The following is a 24,826-nucleotide window of genomic DNA, read 5'->3' on the forward strand; positions in this document are numbered from 1 at the left end:
CACCATCTTTTATGTCTAGGACAGATTTGTCATGTCTCATGTAGTTACTTGTGTGTTCCAGAACTCCTTTTTTTCTGCAGTAGGTGTAATAAGGAAATAATAAACTTGACTGCACAAGTCTAATGTATACTAATCTGTTTTTTAAAATTTAAAGATTAAGAGTTTTTTTCTTCATCATTTTAGTAGTGGTGAATGTGAGAAATATGTTTAGCTCTAACTTTATATTGACAACTGTTGCCACCCATGTTTTCCTCACATATTTGTTTAATGTCACCATGCTATACTGAAATAACCTTCAAGATGATCCAGACTTAATCAATGTGCTGACATAATGCTGTCAACCTTATCCTCAGAAAAGGTCATCTGCTAAACGAAGTAAGTGGGTTAAGGAATACAAACTCTGGCAGAAATGGGGGATAGGATGTTTCTGTGTACTGTATAAAACATTATCTAAAGCTGTTTGTGTTTGCCTAGAGAAATCAGATATGTAGTTTCTACAGTGATGGAAATCCCTGGACTTTAGCCATTTAAATAAATAAAACTAAGCCAGATGTGTTGTACTTTATTGTGTTCTGGGATACATTTAATGCATAAACATGGCACTTGGTCTGCAGGACAAAAGGATGATGGAAACCTGAAGGAAAAAGATGAAGAGCGTCCTTGCGTGCAGGAAGTGGGAAAGGTCTGTGCTCCAACGTACCCAGAGGGTGCCCAGCTCTCCCTGCAGCCCCAGAAGGAGCTTGGCTCTGACGCTGTGGCACCCTCTCTGTGCCACTCAGCCACCATGACCTTCCTTTCTCCAGGCACATTCTGCTCCACAGGCTCTTGTTTCTGCTGCATGAGGAGCTCCTAGGCTTGCAGGATCTCCACAGTGCTGAATCCAACAACTTTTTAGATCATTCATAGTGGTGGGAGTAACTAAACTTATAGAAGCAAAAAGATTGCGAAAAATTGCTGTGTTCCAGGAGATAAAAGGTTTTTGAATATTATTGCATGGATACAGTTCTCCCTATCTGATTCTTATCTCTCCTTCTTTTCTAGAAATATTGTAGCAGTGGAAATATATTTATAAAAGCATTTTGTAGGAGGTTCTCTAAAGTATGAATGATTTTCAGTGAAATCATTAGGGAAAAAAAAAAAAAATAAGGCGTTCTATCAGGATACCTATTCTGTAAGTTGCCAGGCTTCCTGTAAGAATCAGCTTGAAATATCTACATAAAAATTAAACTTGATTCTGCTAACATCATGGAAATCCCACTCTAAGACCTGGAATCAATTTTATCATTTCATTTGTTCATCTAAAGACATTTTCTTTTTTTAAATAGCTGTATATAGTAATTACAGCATCACATTTCTCTTTCTTTGACCTACCCTACTCTCCCCAGTAAGGAGCCATTTGTACAACTTGAAAATGATTGTTTATTGAGAATATTGCCAATTTAATCTAAAAATCAATTGAATTTCACTGCAGTCAGAAAATTGTACATCCTCTTTGTATCCAAATCCTCAGAGCCTTAGGGGAAAAAGCCTTTGAAGTGGAATGTAAGAAGAATTTTAATGTTTTATGCAGAAAGACAGAACTTAGAGGTGATGAGAAAGAGGAGAAAGAAACAAGTATGATGTACTTTTTTCCAATTGCTCTGGCACACAAACTCTGCTTTTCCCACTCACCCTTGTATCACCCCGCTGGTTTCAGCACCTCATGTCTTGTGTTCTCCTCAGCTTCAAACATCTCTGCAAATTCAAACACTTCTAACTCTACTCTTTCTGGCTATGTTTTTGAATGAATAAGTGAAGGCTGAAGTGATGCAGTGAAACAAGTTTGAGAGACCTGAAAGGTTTCAGAATTTCAAAATATGTTTGCATGTTATTTACAATTTTATAACTAATTTTGCTGTTTACTCTGTAAATGCAAAACTGCTGAAGAAAATCTTGAAAAAGGAGGGAGCAGTGGTTCTATGTTCAAAAAAAAATGAAATGCATAGATATTGGTACTAAAGGTACTCTACAGTCCGTTATACAAACAGAATTAATGACTTAATATTTCTTTATAGTGCTCATCTCATTTTAAAGGGCCTGTAGATGTCAAATTCTTCAATTACTCTGAAAGTCTATGACCTACATTTATGTAAATTAATGTATTATGATTGCTAGCTAACAATATCTTGTATAGTTGTAATCAAAACATTCACTTGGGTATAGATATCATATATGAGTTCTCTCCATTTTATTTTGGGAAGCTACCATAGTGTGAGTGGCTAGGCAAAGAAAATCCACTTGATAGCAGCAGGAGAAGTTAAGTAGATTGTTACTCATTCCCTACCTATAAGGCCATAGGTTTTTGTATATAGTAATGTACATTTGTGATTTTTTTCCCCCAAAAATCCACATGTATAATGCAACTCTGTTATTCTCCACCAGGTATATGCTGTTCATCTTGTAAATGGTTGCTTTGTAATAATCTTTAAGTCCATAATCTTCTGTAGACTGAGTTCACATATGTTTTTTATTGGTGAGCAAAAGACAAATAGCTCAGGTGATCAAAGGTGAGGGCTGTGCTCCCAGCTTTCACCAAATCTCCAGACCTGCTCAGCAAAAATTTTTAAGTAGCTGAGCAGTGCTTCATTATAATTGCATGCTCTCAATGCTCAGTATCACAGGTACAGGTTGTAACTAGAGGAGCAGTTATTTGGATAAGCTTTAGCAGCTGGAGGTGGGATTCAGACAGTTGCCAACAGGATGCTTTTGTCTCCTGTGTCTCCTAGTCAGGGCTGAGGAGGTTCTCCTTTGCTCAGAGGTGTGCATGTACTGCCCAAGCTCACACAAATTGCTGATGGTTCAGAAAAGAGAGAGGTTAGGGCATGGCCTCAGAATCCTCCTTTTGGTATAGGCACATTTTCACTGTTTTGTATGTTTACATCATTTCCCTCTCCCCACCACCCCCCCAAAAAAACCCAGCACTTGCCTTACCTTCAGTCTCCAGGTGCTGCCATAGTGTCAGTAATGTGGGGCACTTGAATTCCTACACAGTGCACTTTCTAGATGTGTAGATGTAAAATATCTCCTGGCTGTCATGTATAAACTGCAGCATTGTGAGGCAGTGAATCCTGATAAATCCTGAGATATTCAGAAAAATCTTTTCTGCTATTGTATGGTGTTTCTGATAATTGTCTTGTGTCTAAATATTTTTGTTTTCAGTCAGTAATGTTACAGCTTTCATTTTAGGTTGTTTTTATTAGAAGAATTTCCTATTTTGGACTTGTCTTGAATAGGCTGGAAAAAAATTGGTGCTTTTATAGTTTCTATGTGAAGGGGGCTTTATTTTATGTTCTATTAGTTGTTTGTTTTTCCTCTACAGTGCTTCGTCATCTGTCATCCCTCAATGCATACAGGATGATAAACTTCCTGTCCCTGTTAATGGGAGTCGAGAATGTTTTGCTTCTCTCAGGATTGGTGCCATATTACCAGGACAATGTATTGATTTGGGTGACTGCCAGTGTGTGATGCATGACAGAAATGAGAAATTGAACTTTCTGAACGTGAAATAAATCGTGCTGATGATGATATATAAATGATTGAGGGAAAAGCAATCAATCAGATGCTGTCTGCTGGCAGGAGAGCTACATACAATTTAATATATAGTAAACCAACAGTTATTTACAGTCTAAATCAAATCATGTTCTGTGCTAAACTCATATTCTTGCAAAGATTACTTGGAACATTTTTGGGTTTAGTATGCCTTCCTTTCTGCTTTACCAACATGTGGTGTCTCATAAATTAGAAATATTGAACTGACTCTATTAATTCTTGTTTTTTCTTGTCAAGAGCTACAGATTGTTTTTTCTAGACTGCTTATTACTACTTTAAATTGGTTGATCTTTAAATAATTTTAACTTGTAAGTAGAGTTGTTTTGAGTCCCAGATACCTGCAGAAGGAGTTTATTACAGCCACAGGTAATTGGACTTTACTGTAAAGCATCCACTAGAGACATGAATAGGCCCATTCTCTCTTTTGGTAGATGTTTTGCAGATATTAGACTTATATCCAATTATCTTTGGGTACTTTATCAGTACACAAGAGCATTCATGTGCAGATGACTGTAATATTCTTTGCTCTCCTTCTCCACACTCTGAAATGAATGGGATAATTTATCCTTTTTGGAAAGAGAAGTATTTTAATGAAAGCTTAAAGAGACTTCCTGAAATTCTCTTTATTAATGAGTCCTGTCATTCTGGGTCTGTCTCAGGTTATCATTTGCCCAATGTAAGACCCTTCAGCAGCAGGGAATTCTGCTCAGTTCTCCCCAAAGCCACCCAGAGCTGCAGAGTTTGGAATCTTCAGTTTGAGCTTTGGGGTGGGAGTTTCCAAGGATTCCTGACTCCTAAGCAGTTGTCAGTGTTTGCTTCATGTTAAGGCTGTGAGAATCCAGGGAGAAGCTGAACCACATCCTCCTGGTAGAGCGTAATGCCGAAGCATTTGGCAGTCAGCTGGAATGTAAATCCTGGAGTTCTCTTCTGTGAGCCCTGGTATGATTAGACAGCTCAAGGCTAAACTGTTCATAGGCAGCTCAGCAAAAAAGTTCTTCTAACAGATATTTTAAAAAATACAACCAAAGAAAAAGCCATTTGGGCTTTTTATAAACTTTTATCTTTTACATAGAAAAGTGGGATTTTTCCCTGCTGAAACTTATTTTAGCATTTGTTTTTTTCAGAAATAAAATACTGATTTATTAGCTGTGAAGTTTAACAGTTTAGTTACCTCAGAATTAAACATATTATTTTGATTAATCCAAGTTCAGTAAATGGCATTAGAATCTGGAACTTGCCATTGGAGGACAGGGTTGATGTCAGAATATCAGCAAGACGTGACAATATCACAAAGATGCTCTCAAAAAAGTAATATCAACCTTTCTAAACTCTCTAAAGGTGTTCTTTTATATTTTTCATAACATGAAGTGCAGTAAGTTGCTTTTACATCTCAACATCAGCCAATATAATTATTCATCTTTATTTTATTTTAGACTTTATTTTATTTTAGACTTTATTTTCTTTCTCTCTGAAAGCCTAGAGAAAGACTTGACAAATATGAAGTTGCTGGCAGGGAAACATAAGTAAGCTGTCTGCCTCTTTTCTGAAGACAGACTTGTGACCAGGAAAGTAAGAGAGTCACTTATACAAAACTCTGGAATTGCTATCAACATACTATATGAATGTATCTACCAAAATACTTTTTTAAATTGTGTGTATTAGATAGATTTTTATAGTTTCTTTAGTGTTTTTACAGATTATTTGGTTCATGTCTTCAAACTTGCTTGCATTCTGCTAATGCTGGACAGCTGGACTCTACTTGGATTATCAAAAATTAATGATGCACATTTTAATGAGCAATTTTATAGATTCTATACATTATTCCTTGAAATTCAGTGATATTTAAGCATTCTAAAATGGTATTTAGTGTACAATTTTGTCCTTTGTCTGTAGATGAGGACTTAAAAACAGTCATGGTCATTATTCTGTGTTTTAATTTCAATGACAAAAATGTTTAGATTAATGCATAATGAAACATTAATGAAAATTGTATTTCCTGGTTTTGCAATAGATTTATTTCTGATGTCTCACGATCATTTCTGTACACCAACTCTGGAGCATGGAATTTGGCTCAGGTGCCATTTGGGAACCCAGATTCCCTTCTCATGGATATGTTTTATCACTGTGTGAACATGTGCTGGGTTCTGGGGTGTTTTGTTGAGTGGTGGGAATTTTATTTTCCTTTGGTTGTTTTCTTGTGGGTGTTTTTTTGCCACTGGTGGGTGTTGCATCTGCTGTAGTTGCTTCCTACGAGGACTGTTACAAGCCTCACTGAATGCTGCTGTCTATTACTGCATTCAAGCCATTCTAGAAAAAGAATTATGCTGTTTTACAACTAAAAATCAAACATTGTGAGTGCTGATGTTTCAGCTCGGGGACAGAAATTACAGCAAACTTGTGCTGTTTTATCCAGCCTCGGGATCAGAAGTTACCTTAAGCTGATCTACAGTTGCTATCTGGAGATGGGATGTGTGTAGTCCTAATTTGGTTTTAAAAGTCTGTTTTGTTAATACATTCATGTAATATAAGTTTTTTAAAAAAATACAAAGCCAACAAATATTAAAATGCACCTAGAATAGCCTTTTGGAGTTATCTCTGGAATGACCTATGTCTGTATGTTTATAAATGGCTTAATTTTAGAAATATATTTTATATGTTTTGAGTTAATGAACTTTTCCCCATGATGTCACATGAGATTTGTATCTCACTTGTTTATTCCTGTTTTTATAGATGGCTATACAACGGATGACATTGAATTTTACTGGCGTGGGGGTGATAATGCAGTCACAGGAGTGACAAAGATTGAACTGCCACAGTTCTCCATTGTAGACTACAAGCTTATCACCAAGAATGTTGTTTTCTCTACAGGTTTGTGGAGGGGAGCTTAAAAGGGGAATTCTTTTAAAGACTTCTAAGACCGGATTAATTATCAGTGTGCAGTTGAGGAGCAAAACTTTTAGGAACAGGAATAGAGCAGCAACTGTGAAATTGGAAAGCAGAAGTTTTTGTTACAGCTTCCACAGTGTATAAGGCACCATTCATTGACATCTGTAATGTGTCATGTTAAGGCTCATCAAATGAGCTGTATTTTCTGTTTACCTATGAAAACTGATTAAGCCACTTGTACACCTCTGTGCCATAAACCCAACCCAGCATGTAGGATAGTTAGGAACCTTTTTCTCTGTGTTTTTAAGTGATCCTTTTGCCAAGTTGAGGATGTATTAGACTAATTATTTTGTCTTCAACATAAAATCTGTAAAATGTTTGTTCCAGGATTTCCAGTTTAGCCGATTCTAGCAAGTGCATGGCTTTCTGAAGGCTGAAAAGATGCTTTCTGAGAAGGAGCAGAAAATCAGATTGCATTTCATGAAATAAATAATAATAATAAAAAAAACCCAACATATTTCAATGATATTAAATTGTTCAAGAGAGGCAAGAGTTGGATTGGACTGTTACTACGAGATGTTTTCTACCTACTTGAGAAACCCATTAGGTGTGTTAAAAAATTATCTTCAAAACTCACCTTCCAGATATGGGTAGAAATCATCTTTGGAGGGACTATAGAAGGATTTTACATCCCAAATTCTTCAAAATCAAGCAGAAATGGGACTTCAAGAATGATTTCTAGGCACCCATATTAACAAATGTTTCACACACTACAATATTTCTGGTGTCCAGTGACAAAAGAGGAGTGTTGCATTTCTTGGAGAGAAGTTTAGGATAAGGGTCACATTAAAGCTGGCATTTGACAGTTTGTCAGGGAAGAGGAATTTCTGTGCTTTGTTGCCCTGATGTGTATTTTGGCTGTTGATGGTTGAATGTTATGATTACCAGCAGATAAGCAACTAGAGCATCTTTGTACCCTTAGCATAAAAGATTATTTAATCCTAATTCTTGCTAGAAATTCTGCAGCTGAATATCCTGGATCTTTCAGCTCTGAGTGTACTCTATGTTGAATGAAAAAATAAAACAAAAATGACAGAAAAGAAAAATGTTTTCAGGCATTATACAAGTAAATTATGGCCATACCAAATATTCTCTTTTAGGTGCCTACCCAAGGCTGTCTCTCAGCTTTAAACTTAAGAGAAACATTGGTTACTTCATTCTGCAGACCTACATGCCTTCTATTCTGATCACTATCCTGTCCTGGGTTTCCTTCTGGATTAATTATGATGCTTCAGCTGCAAGAGTTGCTTTAGGTAGGCATTTTTACACATCTCATGCAGTGTGCATTAGCTGAATGGTTTTTCTAGCTTCTGGCTGAGTGGATAGTGCATGATTTGAAAATAAAAAAAATATACGTGTTAGATGTTTTTATGTCTGGCTTGTTAAGCTTTGCATTATTTGAATCAGCATTTAAAACATCAGAATTTAAATAAAAATTAAAGTGATTTCATGTCTGAATCAGCTAACTTTATAGTCATTGCAATCAAAATTAGCCTAATTGTCTCAACATATTCTGTTGTTCTTTTGCTGCTTGTTTTTTCTCTGAAAAGAATGCACTTAGTTTGCTTTTGCCCATAGCAGTCCGGAACACACGTCCAGCATTGTGTTATGGATTATAAATTGGTTTTCCTTTCAGGAATTAAATAAAGTTTTACTAGGGTTATGTAGCTCACTTGTCCTTATGTTGAGGGAGGAGGCTGTGCCTCAAATCCTGTGTCCAGTTCCAGGCTCCTCACTTCAAGACAGACATTGAGGGGCTGAAGTGTGTCCAGAGAAGGGCAGCAGAGCTGGGGAGGGGTCTGGAGCACAGGTCTGATGAGGAGCAGCTGAGGGAGCTGGGACAGCTCAGCCTGGAGAGAAGGAGGCTCAGGGGGGACCTTCTTGCTCCCTAAAACTCCTGGGGAGGAGTGTGCAGCCAGCTGGGGGTTGGGCTCCTCTGCCAAGTAATAGGTGAAAGGGCAAGAGGAAACGACCTCAGGTTATGCCAGGGGAAGTTTAGATTAGATCCTAGGGGAAACTTTTTCACCAGAAAGGTTTCCAGCCCTGGCAGAGGCTGTTCTGGGAAGTGGTGGAGTTACCATCCACAAAGGGATTTAAAAGATTTGAAGATTTGGTGCCTGGGGACATGGTGGTCATGGCAGTGCTGATTTAAAGATTGGATTCAATGGACTTAAAGGTCTTTTCCAACCTAAATGATTGTAAGAGTCTGATTGTTCTTTCCCTTACTGTTACCTTATATTCCAAAAGCAAAACTGTTTCCCTAATTAATCTCTAGAGTATTTGTATATCTCATCACTAGTCCTGTGTGTATCTGTTTATTCTGTCCCCTCATAATAAGAAGCATGTTACAAAAATAAGTAACTATCTCTATTGCCAAATTTTATCAAAATCTGGCTGATTCCTGCCAGTACAACTCTTGTATAGCTAAAATAAGTAAAGCCCGATAAAAGATGACATTGAAAATTTGACATTTTAATGTTATAGAATACATCTGAGTTTTACCAGACCTTTCTGTGTAGCATTTTGCCTTAAGAATTTCAGACATCCTGAAAATGCTAGAGGAAAGCAAGATAAAGCAACTGTAGCCTGTAATTTTTAACTGAGACTCATTACAGAAGGTTGCAGTTTAGCTGGTTAAAAATATACTTATGGAATCCAACTACTGTTTGCTTGACTGAGCTCAATTTATTGCATGTGTAATGTTTTTTATGTTATGCAAAAAATACAAGTTCAAGATAAGGACTGTACAAGATGTTCCTGAAAAAATTCAAACACAAAAAGGAAAATGACAGAGGGTGGTGGCAAGATCAGGTAGCCTGTGAGAAACACACAAAAAAATCTGAGCAGCCAGGGATCAGGTTAGGTAAGCAAAAGCCCTAAGACAGAGCTAAATCTGTCCAGGGACATCAAAGGCAACAAGAAAAGCTTCTATATAGGTACATCAGTGCTAAAAGATGATCAGGAAAAATGGGAGTCCTCTCTGAAAGGAAACAGGAGGCCTGGATACCCAGGATCTGGAGAAGACTGAGGTGCTGAACACCTTTATAATGCCTTGCTCTCATGGACAAGTGCTCCAGACACATCACCCAAGTTGCAGAAGGCAAAGGCTGGGACTGGGAGAGTGAAGAACCACCTGCTTAAGGGATCTTGTTGGAGACCTTCCAAGGAACCTGGGGATCCCAAGCACAAAGTCCATGGGACCTGATGAGATGCATCCACGGGGCCTGAGGGAACTGGCAAATGAGTCGGTTAAAACTCTACCCATCATATTTGAGAAGCCATGGCAGTCTGGTGAAGTTTCACTGACTGGAAAAGTGGAAGCAAAAGCCCCCTTTTTAAGAGGGGGAAAAAAAGAAGACTTGGGGAACTACAGAACTGTCAGTCTCACATTGGTGCCTGTCAAGGTCATGGAGCAGGTCTTCCTGGAAACTGTGCTAAGGCACATGGAAACCAAGGAGATGACTGATGAGAGCCAGCTTGACTTCACTAAGGGCAAGTTGTGCCTGACAGAGTGTGTGGCCATCTGCAGCAGGGTCCCAGCACTGGTGGAATGAGGGAAGAGCAGCTGATGTCATCTACCTGGACTTGTGCAAAGCATCTGACACTGTTATGCATGAGATCCTTCTCTCTACACTGAAGAGTCATGGATTTGTTGGATGGACCACTCTGGATAAGGAATTGGCTGGATGGCTGCACTTCAATAGTTGCAGTCAACAGTTTGATGTCCAAGTGGAGACCAGTGACAAGTGTCCTCAGGGGTCTGTGTTGGGATTGGTGCTGCTTAACATCTTGGTCAGCAACATGGACAATGGGATTGAGGGCATCCTCGGCAAGTTACTGAGCTGTGTGGTGCTGTCCACATGCTGGAGGGAAGAGATCCATCCAGAGCAGCCTTAACAGGCTGGAGAAATGTCACAAAGATGATTGTGTGACTGGAGCACCTCTCTCTATGAAGACACGGAGTAGGAATTGTTCAGCCTGGAGCAGAGAAGGCCCCAGGAAGACCTTAGAGCACCTTTGAGAGCCTAAAAGGGCTGCAAGAGAGCTGGCAAAGGACTTGGGACAAAGGGGAATGCCTTTATAGTGACAGCATGTGGATTTAGGTTAGATCTTAGCAAGAAATTCTTCACTGTGAGTGTAGTGAGACAGTGGATCATGTTGCCTGAAGCTGGGGCTTCCCTATCCCTGGAAACATTCAATGCCAGGGTGGATGGTGTTATGAGCAACCTGGTCTAGTGGAAGGTTCCCTGCCCATGGTACTAGATGGTTTTGAAGATTCCTTCCAACCCAAACCTTTCTAGAATTCTATGAATATGGACAGAGGTTAGAGATATATTTTTGCCACCAGGGGAAAATAAAAATATTTTTCAACTCCAGCATTTGAATAATATAAAATATTAGTCTAGAAAATAAATTAAAATTATTTAAATCACTAGACTTCTCAATTCTTTTTTCCAGGAATCACAACTGTGCTCACAATGACAACGATTAACACCCATCTTCGAGAGACTCTTCCCAAAATTCCATATGTGAAAGCCATTGATATGTACCTTATGGGATGTTTTGTCTTCGTTTTCATGGCTCTGCTGGAGTATGCATTGGTCAACTACATCTTCTTTGGCAGGGGACCTCAGCGTCAAAAGAAAGCAGCAGAAAAAGCTGCCAGTGCCAACAATGAGAAGTTGCGAATGGATGTCAATAAGGTAAACTGTAATGGGGATAAATTTTTAGCATTTTCCCAGGAAGACAGGCTCTCACTTCTGTCAGACAGTGCTTTAAAATGTAATTTCTTGTAGAAAATGAGTGGAGTGGAATTATGATGACCTTGTCTTAGCTCTGCAGAGCAGTGTACTTAGCCACCTCAGCAATGAATGCTGCCCTCCAGCCTGGAAAGCTGAATGACTTGTTTCTAAAGCATGCAGTCAGTGAAGCTTTACTGAGAGATGTTTTCTTAGTCAGGATGTAGACTTGAATATGTACAACCTGTTCCCAAAAGAATAAATCCAAAATGATGGCTGTATATTCTAGTAAGAGCTGCATGGGACATTGGAACTAAAACCTAAATTTAACCTGCTTTCATAAATCTTTCAGATGAGCTGGATAAGAAATATTTGCCACAAAAGTGTTTAAAGTTTGAGAAGTTTGCATATTTTCAATGCCTAATGGACCAGGGTACTATTGACTAAATGAGGAACTTCTCAGAAATAAATCATCAATGTGCTGTGTACTTAATTTTGAAACTAAAAGTGGCCCCCTAGGGATAGAGAATTGAGGCAGAAAAGGTATTTGCCAAGATACACACTTCTTGGAAAAGTATCCATTATGCTTAATGAAAATGGGGCACTTATCATAAAGCACTTGTAATTTATCACTTTGGCCATTTTGGGATGAATTTCACACAGTGGCAAATCTGTGCTGAATGCAAAAATGTTCTCAGTCTAAAATGTATAAACTTTCACACACATGCAAAGTTGGAAAATTAAATAAGGTTGAATTATCTTTGGGGGTTTGGGGGTTTTTTGGAGGGGGTGAGAGGTTGTGGGATTGTTTTTTTTTTTTTAATCAGGGGAAGCTCTTTGAGTTGTAATTCATCAGGACAGTCCAAGGAGAAAAAATCAAAGTCAGAATCTAAAAAAAAAGAAATCTGCATTAGAAAAAAACAAGGGATTATTTGTCAATTGGAGACTTAAGTTTCATACAGCTCTAGTAGTGAAATTTCTAATGTTTGTTCAGAACCTCTACACACATAGTGGGTCTGCAGACAGAAGAACTTCTTATTCCAAAAATCCGTCACATATTGATAGCACAAAATAATTTTATGGGTTATAGTTTATAGTCTTTTAAGAAGGAGAGTTATATGGTCATGGTTCATATTTCATCCATTTTTTTTTTCTTTTTTTATTGGAGAGAAAGATATTTTAATGAATGAAGGCATGCTCATAATGATAAGTTTAATTTTATGTTATGTTACCATATATCATCTTTTAACATTATAAAGTTCATGAAGAACATGTTCTTATTTCTACTGGATTTTTCAGCAATGAAAAAAATCTGTTAGTTTTTATTTAAACTGTTAAAGTCTTTTTTCTTTTTTTTTTTTAATTAAATTTCACTTTAAAAATGCTATAAACTACCCTGTAATTAATTTTGCAAGACTAGACCTGCATTTACTTGAAGTCTTTCCTCTAACATCAATGGAAATTTAAGATCCATAGGTGTCAGAGTGACACCAATAGCTGAGGTATATTTTTGCATGCTTTGCTTCACCTGTGGTGTTTTCAACATTCTTGTTCATACAATAGACCTTTCAGCTGTGTAACAGAATAGCCAAAGTCCAGTGGCAAATTGCTGATCATGAAGAAGAATTTGAAATGGCTTTGTTAATCCAATTCACCAGGCAGTGTAAATTAATTTCAATACTGTTGCAGAACTCTACCAGCTTACAGGATTGACACAAGATATACTGTGGAACACAAAGAACAATCTTATATGATTTTTATTTTTTTCATAGTGAGCCTTTCAGTTAATGGTCTAGGCAAGCATGGTTAACAGTCTATGGCAGTTCTGCTCTGGTATCCAGATCCACTCTGATCTGGTAATCAGGTCTGCAATCCTTTAAGCAATAGACAGGGAATCAAATAGGAGAGGATCAGAGAACTTGTCCTGCTGCACAGGCTGCTCTGGGGAGAAGGAAAGGAGCTGACAGCTGCTCGTGTTGTTTGACCAGCAGCGAGAAAACATATTAATATTTAATGGACCTGAATATTTTATCTATTAAAGGGAGACAAATATTATGTAATTATTTTCATTTATAAGAATTAAAAAGGGGTCTGAAGTGCTGAAATTAGTTCAGAAACAGTTTTTCATAAAAACCAACATGTTTTTGAAATGGAGTCACAAAACACTCCATCTTTAACTAGGCTCCAATAGTGAAGGACTGATTTTACAAGGCATGAGTGTTCTTTTGTGATATTACAAGATTCCTCTTGAATCACTATGTGCAATATTATGAATTCATAAGAATCAGATACTAGACAAGAGAACATTGATGCCATGAAGAAGAAACCTCAAAACATGAGGATGAAAACTTCTACACAAAACAACTTCTGATACTGCATTCAGCATTGACACTGCGGAAGAGGTGGATAAATAGTTCTTGGAGCTGCTGTTTGTAGCCCAGCATCTTTGCTTATACATTATAGACCAGAAAATCTGTAATGGTTTTCTTGCAATTCCAGCACTCTTGTTTGGTAACAATCTCATACAACTTTCAATCAACAGAAGGTGGTGAGAGAAGTGCTGACCAGTCCTCTCATCCACAAAATCAAAGGAGAAGTTAATCCATGCTCCCTTTATGCTGTTGAATTCTCTTCCATGGACAGATTCCAGTGTGGACACGGGCAGTGGTAATCTCTCTATTTTTGCTTAGTGTTATTCAGAAGATACTAGCTAGCCTACAACACAGTGTGCAATGGAAGCTTTTTTCCCATGGCCATGGTATCTGCTGAATCCATTGCAATCTCTTGGAGATTAGGTGACTCTGGTGTCCTGTTTTTTCCACTTGAGTGAACTCCATTTGACTGGCTGCAGAGCTTCCCCAGGGCTATTCCAGATGAAACTGTGGCCAAATCTTTCTTTAAATTTCATATCATATTCTTATCATATGCAAAATCTGGTAGTTTGAGGTTTGTTTTTTTGGTTTTTTTGTTTTTTTTTTTTTAATCATGGAATAGTTTTAATTGGAAAGGACATTTAAAGGTCACTTACTCCAACCTCATTTTAATGAGCAGGGCCATCTTCAGCTAGATGCTCAGGGCGCCATCCAATGTGACCATGGATCCCTGTTTCCAGGGATGGGGCATCCACCACCTCTCTGAGCAAACTCTTCCACTGTTTCATCACTCTTATTTAAAAAAGTTCTTCCATATATCTAGTCTGAATCATCACGTAAGATATACTCCATTTTCAAAGACTGTTGATCCTGTTTGCAGTAATGGAAAGGTAGAGAAGGAATTGGGTCTTGATTTGCTTCTTGGATACTGAAATCTGAGTAATAAAATTATGTAGAAATTTAAAGAACATAAAACTCAAGGCAGATTCAGACTCAGTTTCCAGCAGATACATTGCCACAGACTTGTTAAATTTTATGGGACTTGCTTGATTTTCTTTGCAGTGAGTTCAGATAAAAACAACTGTGAGTATTATCATTTCACTCTTGAAACTTCTCAGCTGCATTTAGCAGTTTGTTCCTTCAGTCTAACTCATCATCTTTTGCCTTGTCAAGATTAGTTGTTCTTTCTGTAAACAATCATATTGTTGCTTGTAAGTAAATCACTCCTTTCTTACTCTAGACATCCTTCATTTATTTGAGATAGCATTCACATGGTTTCCTCAATTCTCTTTCCAATTTTTTCATCTTATGTCTTGAAATGCCTTTTTTGCCTTGGTAGTCTCAAGTTTCTTAGTCTCTTCTGTTCTGATTGGCATAGTACTGCAAGTGTACATAAGGATAGTTACACTGGGAGTGACCTATGTCTGCTTGAGAACCTAGCATGTCATAATTTCATATACTCTAAGCCATTGTTATGTCTCTTTATTCCATGAACTTTTGTATTCAAGAATGTTGATGGTCATCAGTGTCCTTTTGCATTTCATGAATCTTCATGCTAATATTGTCTGTGCTTCTTCAAAATGATTAACAGATACATTAAAATACAGGGCCAAATTCCAGCCTCTAGCTTCCCAATATCATTCACCTGTCTTCCTGTGGGTAATTGTACATGTGTCTGGGACGTGTTAGCCCTTCTATTTTAAGATAATGTACCAAAGGCTTTGCTGAAATCCATAAATCATATCTTCTCATTCAGTAGCTACATAAAAATGGTCTAGAAAGATCTGGTCTAGAAGCCTCTATGACCCTGTTTTGCTTTTCATTGTAATTTTTTTTTTTCTTGTTTCCTTTTGGGATAGAAGGGGGCTAGGGGAGGGAAACAAGTTGCTGTCATATAACTCTTCAGGTTTTGTCCCTATGAAGTCTGGTTTTGTCTCCAAGATGATTTGCCTAACCACTATTCCAGCATAGAGCCTGGTACAACTGCAAATGATTTCTTAGGCAGACCCCCAGTCATTTTAATAAGTTTCATTTCTGTTATGAAAGCTCAGATAATGAGTTTCTTGGTGCTCTCTCAGAGCTGATTTATTCACCTTAAATTTTTTCCAGCATCCAGGAGCCAAGTTATTTTTGATTAATTTTTAAATTTACTCTTAATTTGTAGTTTCTGATAATTTTACCTTGGTTGTTTCCATCTTTGGACTCTGATTTAGATGGGCTTGCTGATGCTGACCATTGCGATGAGTCTGATATATCTTCTAGACATTTGCTGTCTGATCACCTGCCAAGTTCTATATTTTCCATATGTTTTCCTGTGTTGCTAAATTTCCTGTACACCCACTGCATAAGCTGCTGTTACATGTATTGGATTCTCCTGCTGGTTTTTCTACAGTTGCTCATCTGACTCATTTGATCCACACTACTATGTACATGAATTGACTACTCTTGAGGCATAAGTAGGGTGAAAATGCTTTTCAATATCAATTAAATCTCTATTTGTTTTTCTGGATAGATCAAAAAACCTGCATTAGCGTGGTAAAACCAGGACTGGCACTTTAAACACCATGGTAAATGAAAGGCTGACTCTTCTTCCTCTGTAAAAAAGTGTTTCTTGCCATCTGTATGGCCTCTGTTTGACAAGAGGCGATTCCCATGGAAGAGCAGCTCTGTGCCATCCTCTTCCATAGCATCAGAGGCAGCAGAGATGATACTTGTTGTGAGTACTGGGAGGAAGGCTCTTATTAAAGGAAGAGCTCTTTAGGATCTGTCTCTTTAAGGAGGTCCTGGTCAGTCTTTTCTTCAACATCACTATTGTTGCCTCACCAGGATATTACCTACAGGATATGATACTTCCTTTTTTCAACTCAGATATCAAACCTTACAGAGGCATTACCACATAATGGTTTGGTGCACCTTCCTTCCATTTCTAGTCTTTCTAATTCCTACCTGTATGTCATTCAGGTAGTGTTTAAGTTATTTCTAAATAATTTAATTTTTTTATTTTTAGTTAAATCATCTAGGTTTATAAGAGTTAATTATTGCAAATTAACATTCCTTATATAGAATTTCTTAGCTACATTCTTTCAATAATTTGATTTGCCACTTCACAGAAGCAGCATTATGTTTTGTATAACATAAAATACATGTAAATACATCACTAAATGTGTTTTTAGTTTGGAGGCAGCTGCAGTAATCATTAAAAACATACATGTTTCCAACTTAGTTTAAAGCACAGAGAATGCTCCAATGCACAGGCAATATACCTGAAGTACAAGATAACATAAGTTACATAAATAAAAGTACCTTTAATTTTGCAATCGTACTCTGTTATTGTGAGCAGTAACAGAGCAATTTCCCTCTGGGAAAGAGGGGAAAAATGTCAGCATATTATGCAATGCTTTGTAAAACTGTTTATGCAGATTTATTCAGTCATTTTCTGTAAATAAATGTGAAGTGACATTGCTAACCTCTGCATGTTTAGATAAGGTTCCTTTTTAAATATACTGAGTGTATTTTTAAAACAATGAGTAATTCTTTACTCAGACCTCTTTCTATTACATAAGGTATTCAGTCAGCACACCTGAAAGGGACAGGGCATTGCTGCTCATAGTGCAAATCATGAACAAGGGAAACTGTCAGACTAATGGCATTTTTCCATCCAAAATCTGGGTACCAAGAACATGGAATGTCAATATGATCATGAGTTTAAACACATCTTAATAGATTTGAATACCATAGAAGTGTTCTCAAAAAATTAATGAAGGGCTTAGGAAGCTAAGAAAGTTTAAACAAATACAAGTATCTGCAATTCATTGCCCTCCTGCCCATTGTTGTTATATCTGGATTAGCACAGGGCTACTAAAGGAGGTGAGATGGCAAGCCAACAACAAATGGAAGTTTAACCTGCCCTCAGAAACACTTGGTAACGTTCTTCCCTTTCAAGTTGTCTCAGCTGCTATTTTTTTCCTACATCATTTTGACTAAAGAAAAGAGTCTGATGAAGTTTTGCTGGACTAGTTAAGTAGTTTTCCTCAGATTTTTCACTCTTAGAGAGCTCCATTGCATTATCAGAGCTTTGAGAGAAATAAGAGCATACAATCACCTGTTTCACAAGTGATTACACTTAATTATTTCAACTATGTAACTGGTAGGCTGGCAGTTTGTAATCTAGCAAGGAAATGGAGCTCCCACAGCATCCTCCTTCCCCAGATGCCCTCTTTCAGATTCACTGTCTAATGTATGGGTGCTCTAGGAGCAGGGAGACTGAGAACTTTCTAGTCCACTGTGCCAGAAATGTCCTCTGTTACAGCAGCACACTTGGAGATGGCAGCACAGTCAGTTCACGTGCTGGTGTGATACCTGACATTTCCCATGACAGCTTCCAAACTTCTTTTTACCACTTTACTAGAGAATAACTGGAAGAGCCTAGTATTTTTTTTTTTTTTTAATCTGTCATATCAATAGATGTCTCTAGAAAAGGAGGGGTGAATTAGATGAAGGAGTGTGTTAACCTGAGCCAAAGGGAATGCACTGATCTGTACCTGTGGCTTTTTGCAGTTTGTGATGGCTTTCAGTGCACTGCAAACAGACAAGGTCACTCTTCAATTTTCAGGCTCTGGTGTGAAGATGCATTAGCAGGGCTGTAGGCCCGAGATAATAGACCTTGCTCCATAGCAATGCTCCAAAACAATTAGGCTTGGCTAATGCCTTTATTTCCCCACTGATTTACTGCTGGCTTGCCGCTGGCCTTTTCAGTTCATAGCAATATTTGTTCATTTCTATCTGAAGAAATCATATAATGCATCTTCAGGGAGAAGAAACTATTGCAAAGTTACCTAAAACCAGTCAGTACTTATTACATAGAATGGCACTTTATACCCTATGGACTAGAGTATAAAACATGAGTAAGCATATATAACATGTTTACAAGATGTAAAAGCTTTTGGTAAAAATAGGATTTTTCAAATGGTTATAGGCACAGACTCAGTTAATAAACTGAACAGGATATTAAAACACTTAAGGCAACAGGAAGCTCTTAAAATTTCGGTCTCAAATCCTTACTGCTCTATATTGCTGTGGCTAATGCTGCCACTGTCCAGATGTCAGTGAAAGAACTCATCCTCTTTCTCTCCAAGGAGAGTTTTCCTTTCATTTGCAGTACAGGTAACACTGCACGAGGACTGATTGTTGATCCAGGATCAGAAGGTATTCCTTACACAGTTTATTGAAGTCCATGTAACACAGTAGGCATGGATTATAAAAGCTTAGCTTTTCTCCTAAATTTCCATTCATACATTCTCAGGGAACAACTTGCATATGGAACAGTCAGCAATGCACAGGGTGTCTGGCCAGCCTCTTCGTGTTTTATCAAACCAGAGCTTGGATAGGAGTGAAATTTGAGGAGGTTCTAGTTTTAGCTCACAGCACTTTGCAAAAGCAGTCAGAAGGTGATTTTCCACGATCTGTGCTGGTATTCCACATGACATCTGAACAAAGGTCAAGTCAACTGGATGAGGCTTTTTTTCTCCAGTTGCACTCCTTTGAATGCCATATTTAATTAATGTAAGACCAGTGCCTGTACACTTGTTTAAAGCACATTCTCCCTTTTGCTTTTGTACTGCATCTACAGCCTGTGACCCTGAGCAGAACACAATTTTTAGTTCATAAAAGAATCTCTTTGTGCAGTTTAGGTCATTAGATCAAGTTGTGAAGAAATAAGACACAAAAAAGACAAATTATTTACAGTGAAGTAGAAGAAATGTATGTAGCTGCAGTCCAGAAGGTGAGTCTGGTAGGGAATTTGGTGAATTGATTTCCTGAAACACAACAGCTCTAAAGAGTTTGTCAAGGTTTAATTCAGCAGCCAGGAGTTGGCAAATTTCTATCCAAAACATAAGTTGGAACTGCAAGTAGTATGTGCTGGAGAAGGTAACCTAGCTGTACTCATGAATTTTGAGATCACTGGATTATGTACACTTGGATGTCACTAAGTAGTAAAAGTATTATTATAATGTTGTTACAGCAACTATCAGTCTCTTTATTTGTATGACAACAAATTCTAAAGACTCAATCCATTTAGATTTAAATGGATGCATTTAGAGGCATCCATTTAGACACACAGAAACTGAATACTTACTTTTTTATTTTTTAAAGCATGTTAGGGTTTGTGTTGCTTACACATCTGTTAAATTTAGTGAAACAGTCAAGCTGGCCTATGAAGATGTATGTTTCTTGGTAAATTCACTTAGTTACAAATTCTTTTGGGTTCTACTGCTTTCCCAGAATTATGCATATGAAGAAAGAAAGACACCAGGAGTTAGTTTTGTGTAACTTAGGAAAACATCAGGTAGGATTATGCCTAAACTCAAATACGTATATAGAGAAAATATATGTCAATATGTGAATGTATCTTTTTTACTCCTTAGAAGCTAGTTTTAAGAATACTTCTGCAATTATAAAAGGTTGTACTACAACATGGTTTCTATGTCCTTTTTCATTCTTGTCTCCATTCCTCTTTTAAGTGTTTAGAGAGTTTAATATAGTTTTCTTCCCCATGTAAAAATTGTCAAGACTTCTCCCTAAACTCAGTACATCTTACAGCTGTGTGCAAAAAGCTCTACATACCTGTCCTTGCTCATGTTCTCAAAACCAGTTCTGCATTCTGGTAATGTGGTTGTCAGAAACTTGTGACCTGAAGGATGCAACAGTACAGGTCACAGAGCCTAAATCAATATGATTTTTTTTCATGTAATGGGTTTTTTTGACCACTTTCTATCCATGTATTTTATAAGTATTCAAAGTATAATATGTTTAACTAACTGAACTCAAGTTCAATTGAAATGTACAGACACAGAAAGACATCACATCATGAAGAAAACTATAATCTAGTTTTTATTTTTCCTAGAATTAATGCATACACAAAAACAATTAAAGTATAATACAATTTTTAAAATACTACATAATATTGGTATATATTTTGCATATACAGAAATTTACTCAGAAACAGATTTTAAATTACTAACCATATCTTGGTGAGAAAGTTTCTTCATTCTTGTTGCTCATTTTGAAATAAATGACAAAATGTTAGATTCTCCCCAAAAAAAACGAGACCGTCAGTGTAGAAGTAAATCATGCAGGAACATTTTGGGTTTTTTTTTCCCATAATTTTAAAGCAGAAGACTTTTCATTTTAATATTTTCAGGACTAGTCCTCTGAGCCTTGCAGTATCTATAGCTGTGGAACTGTCTCTGTTTTAGGCTTCTAAATCAGCAATGAACTGATCATATTAAATACTTTTCTGGATCTTTTTTTTATTTGGACATTCATTATAAAATGTTAGAAATTCATCTTTCTTTTCTTTGTAACAAAATCTTCTCAGTGATTTTTCCATAAAAAGATCTCAGGAATATTCTTTTAGTTTTGTTCTTGTTGTTGAATTAGTTGCAGTTTCTCTCCAGAGTTTTATCCTTGGACTTCTTGCTGTCTCTGAACATATTTGTCTTTGGCCTGGGCCCAAGAATTATGTGTTCCCCAAAACTACAAGCCTAAATCTGTTGACAAGTGAGTATATCATGGTCAGAAGGATGAAACTGGTAGACTGCCATTCAGTCCACCCACTCTCATGACAAGGATGTGCTGTGTAGTTCTTTGCACATTATAATTGGCTTCAAACAAGAAAAATTACATCTTTAGTATATTTTACAGAAGCTGCTCTAGAGGAGCAACTTAACAACCTTATTTTTACCATCTAGTTCATATTTCAAAACCATAACTATATCCAAATTATACCCTAGAAATTTTGCCAGTTGTGGTGATAATTATCTGTTCGATGCATTTTTTTCTCTTTCATGACACTTTAGTATATAACCAATTTTGCTCTGTTTCTATAGTAGATTTTTGATGCTTGATATATCTACTAAATTGTATTTTGTAAGACAGCATAATGGGAGACTTATGATTGTTATGAAGGCTTGATGAAAATATGATTTTATTTGTCACAGATGGAAGTGAGCAGCTTATGATGCAGGTTCTTGCAGATGTATTCTTCATTTATATTATCTTCACAAAAATTAATTGCATACTTGTAAATGGGATGATATTTCATCAGAGTAGTATTACTAAGAATCTGGACTGCCCAATGCCTTGGTTTTTGTGAAACAGTAGGATTTAAGCTGTTGTTAATTGCTACCCCAGAAATCTTCTGTTCCAGATCACCTTCCTGTGCTTCCTCCCAAATGTCTCAGTAGTAAAAAAGTGTTGCTGAAAATTATATTTGAGAAGACATTGATATAAACTTCAAGCTTATTGGATTCTGTGCAGAGGTTTGAACAAGTTTATATTTCATGGGTTTTTATTCAAAAGCCATCAAAGCAATGCTGCTTTAGTCTCTCACATTTCATCTGGGCACTCATTCTTCAGTGTCTTAAATACAGAATCCCATGCTGAAGTAATGCATACCAACAGGAAGTTATATTTTCAACCATTTCCCAGAATCCTGCAATACTTGCAACTAAGTTATTGATGCGTTACTAAAGATAATGATCAAGAAGTCACATATATCAGAAAGTAAAAATGGATGTCTAGAAATTGATTTACAATTATTTAGAGCAATGTTAAAGCTCCATGTTCAGATCTCGTCTTTTTTCCTCACCCTCTTTTTTTTTTAACTCTTACAGGTTTCTTGTGGGGGCAGAGTGTGCTTAGCTTTTTAGTCTTTGAAAGGTCAAAAACCTGAAGAAAATCCTTCTGTAATTTGCAGAGTTTCTCTGAATTTTCTGATCTGAAACCATGTGAAGCAATCTGAAATTACAAGTCTACCCCATTACTGTCCTCTAACTGCATTCTTTACACCCTGATCCGAATTTTAGGTGTATAACAATGCATGCTAGCCTGGTTTCATATACATTAACTGCAATACTGGCAGTAAACTGAGTTTTGCACAGACAATGGAAATGCAGTGTTTCTTGCGTTGTTAAAGACATTGTTTCACATATGGATATTTTGAAATATTAGGCATTTGTGTCTTATAAATTTCTATAGCTTTATTTCAGCAGACTGGCTTATCATGTCAAAAATACCATTATAGCTTTAGGCAGGTGCCCATTGAAAATCATTAATTGTTTTTTCATCCAGAGTGAACCCAGCTTACACAGAGCTATCTACCTCCCACACATTGCCTGTGTACTCAGGGCTATCCCAGAGCTCAGTGGTTCCCATTCCATAAGTCAGACCTTCCTGATGAGGTGGAAGATCCCTATCACACATAAAGTGCATGTCATAATTTCATCTGATCTTGCTAGAGCCCCTGTGACTAGTCAGCAATGGAATCTTACTGGTTTTCCAAGCAAACCTCAGCTTTTAAGAGGTGGGAAACTCTTCTATAGATAGTAAGGTTTTCATCTATGGCAAATTAAATTATATATCTAGACATGTCATGTAAGTCTTCATTGAGAAAGGGATCTTTATTTCTGTCTTCATTTCTTACAAATGTCACTTCACGGGACATATAACGGCTAAATTTCAGGTTTTAATCTTTATAATAGTCTGGGTACTTCCAGCTTAGACTTTTAGCTCGCCAGATTTTGTTTTGGTTTAATGGCAGCTCTACTTAGCAAAAAGACATTTCTTTTGAATTTGCAAGTATTTTGTTTCAAAGAGTTTTTCTATCAGGAATTCCATCCCTACTGTCTGTTTTATACAAACAGTTTCTGAGCCACTCTACCATAAAATGAGCCATCAGTTCCTGCCTGTAGTTGAAGGTTACAGGTAAAAATGAACAGTGTATGAGAAAGGAGAAGTGTCAATGTTGTATCTTTTTGATCCATCAGTATAAATTTCTCTTGTATTTTAAAGCTATGTTTGGCAGAAGAGCAGACCATAATCACCAAGGAACTGATTTACTGAAAGTTAATAATTTCAGAGGTCTGGTCATCCTTGGAGGATTCCTAATGAATGTGTGTGGGAGTTGTAATTTCCTTGTATTTAACAGTTGCTAATGTATTATTGTAAGAGGAATTCCTCAAGAAAGCCATCATTTTGGAGTTTCTAGGTATCAGGAAGAATATATAATGGTAACAATTCTATGCTTTCCTCTGTATTCCCCTTGTTTGAGACCATCAAAAAAATCATGGCTGCTTTCAAGGCTTCAGAGTCCATTTGACCTGGACCTATAAATGAATCATTTGCATCATCTATTTTGTCATTCACATTTAAGATTGATTTATAAAAACCCTGGTGTCTTGCATGTTTGCTGAGCTCTGGTCATTTCTCCTCCACTTCTGCCTTCACCTTTTATTTCCATAGTACTTGCTGCTGCTTTTTCTTCATCTTCATCCTCCCTTCCTTTCTCGTCCTGGGAATTTCTCCATTAAGTTTGAACTCTCCTGTTCACCATAAAGAGTCTAGTTCTATGGTTGAACAATCCTTCAGCACCAAGAGATCTTTTTAATCTTCCTCCACCTCCTTTTGAAACCACTTTTACACTTACTTTCCCCTTCCCAGAATAATTTTAATAATTGTTTTCATATCATCATATCTTCCTTGGTCAAATGACCAGTTGGAAAAAATACATTTACATCACAACATTATGTTACCTTGAGGAGCACAGCAAGGCAGTAATAGTACCTCTGAAGCCAGAATGTATCTATGCTAATTGTTGGCTTAGAGGTCCCTATATATTTTAATTACTTGTCCTACTATTATCCTATAGTGCTTTAATTTTAAATGAAAGATAATAGCTGCCTTATCTCTAAGGAAACTGGTCTTGATTTTATTAACTTACAGGACAGAAGAATAATTGGCACATATCATTGTCCAGAAATGTATTCAACAAAGGTATCTTTCATTGTTTTCTAATGTTTTTATCCTCAGAGACGTAAAATTCAGGTCTTGACCGGTTATGGTCATTAAAGATCCCATGGCACTTTTTTATAGCGTGTTCATCTCAACCCCAAGCACCTGGCCAAATATCAATTTATGTAACTGTTCTGCTTACCCAGCATTCCCCACCACCACTCACCCACCCCATAGTTTTAATTGGCTACAACATTCTCCATTTCTTCTACTAAAATAAAGTGTGTTGTTCTGCACTGTCAGTCACCACATTTCACCTCAGAGGTGATTGTGCTTCACTGGGAAGTGAAGTGGTTCTTCTTTCTAATGCTTGTAAAGCGCTTTGGGATC

General features: G+C 37.1%; 1 protein-coding gene across 4 annotated transcripts in view; it reads left to right on the forward strand.

The window, feature by feature from the left end:
• Positions 1–24,826, forward strand: part of GABRB2 (gamma-aminobutyric acid type A receptor subunit beta2) — a 145,318-nt gene that overhangs the window by 110,729 nt on the left and 9,763 nt on the right. For 2 of the 4 annotated variants that reach the window (XM_053991137.1, XM_053991138.1), the window contains 4 exons: positions 6,319–6,456; positions 7,635–7,787; positions 10,993–11,237; positions 24,428–24,478. In XM_053991137.1, coding sequence (XP_053847112.1) covers positions 6,319–6,456; positions 7,635–7,787; positions 10,993–11,237; positions 24,428–24,478 — 587 coding nt within the window. The remainder of the gene's footprint in view (positions 1–6,318; positions 6,457–7,634; positions 7,788–10,992; positions 11,238–24,427; positions 24,479–24,826) is intronic. The other 2 variants (XM_053991139.1, XM_053991140.1) reach the window with 2 other exon arrangements.

Source organism: Vidua macroura, chromosome 15 (genome assembly GCF_024509145.1).
Source record: "Vidua macroura isolate BioBank_ID:100142 chromosome 15, ASM2450914v1, whole genome shotgun sequence".
Taxonomy (NCBI): Eukaryota; Metazoa; Chordata; class Aves; order Passeriformes; family Viduidae; genus Vidua; species Vidua macroura.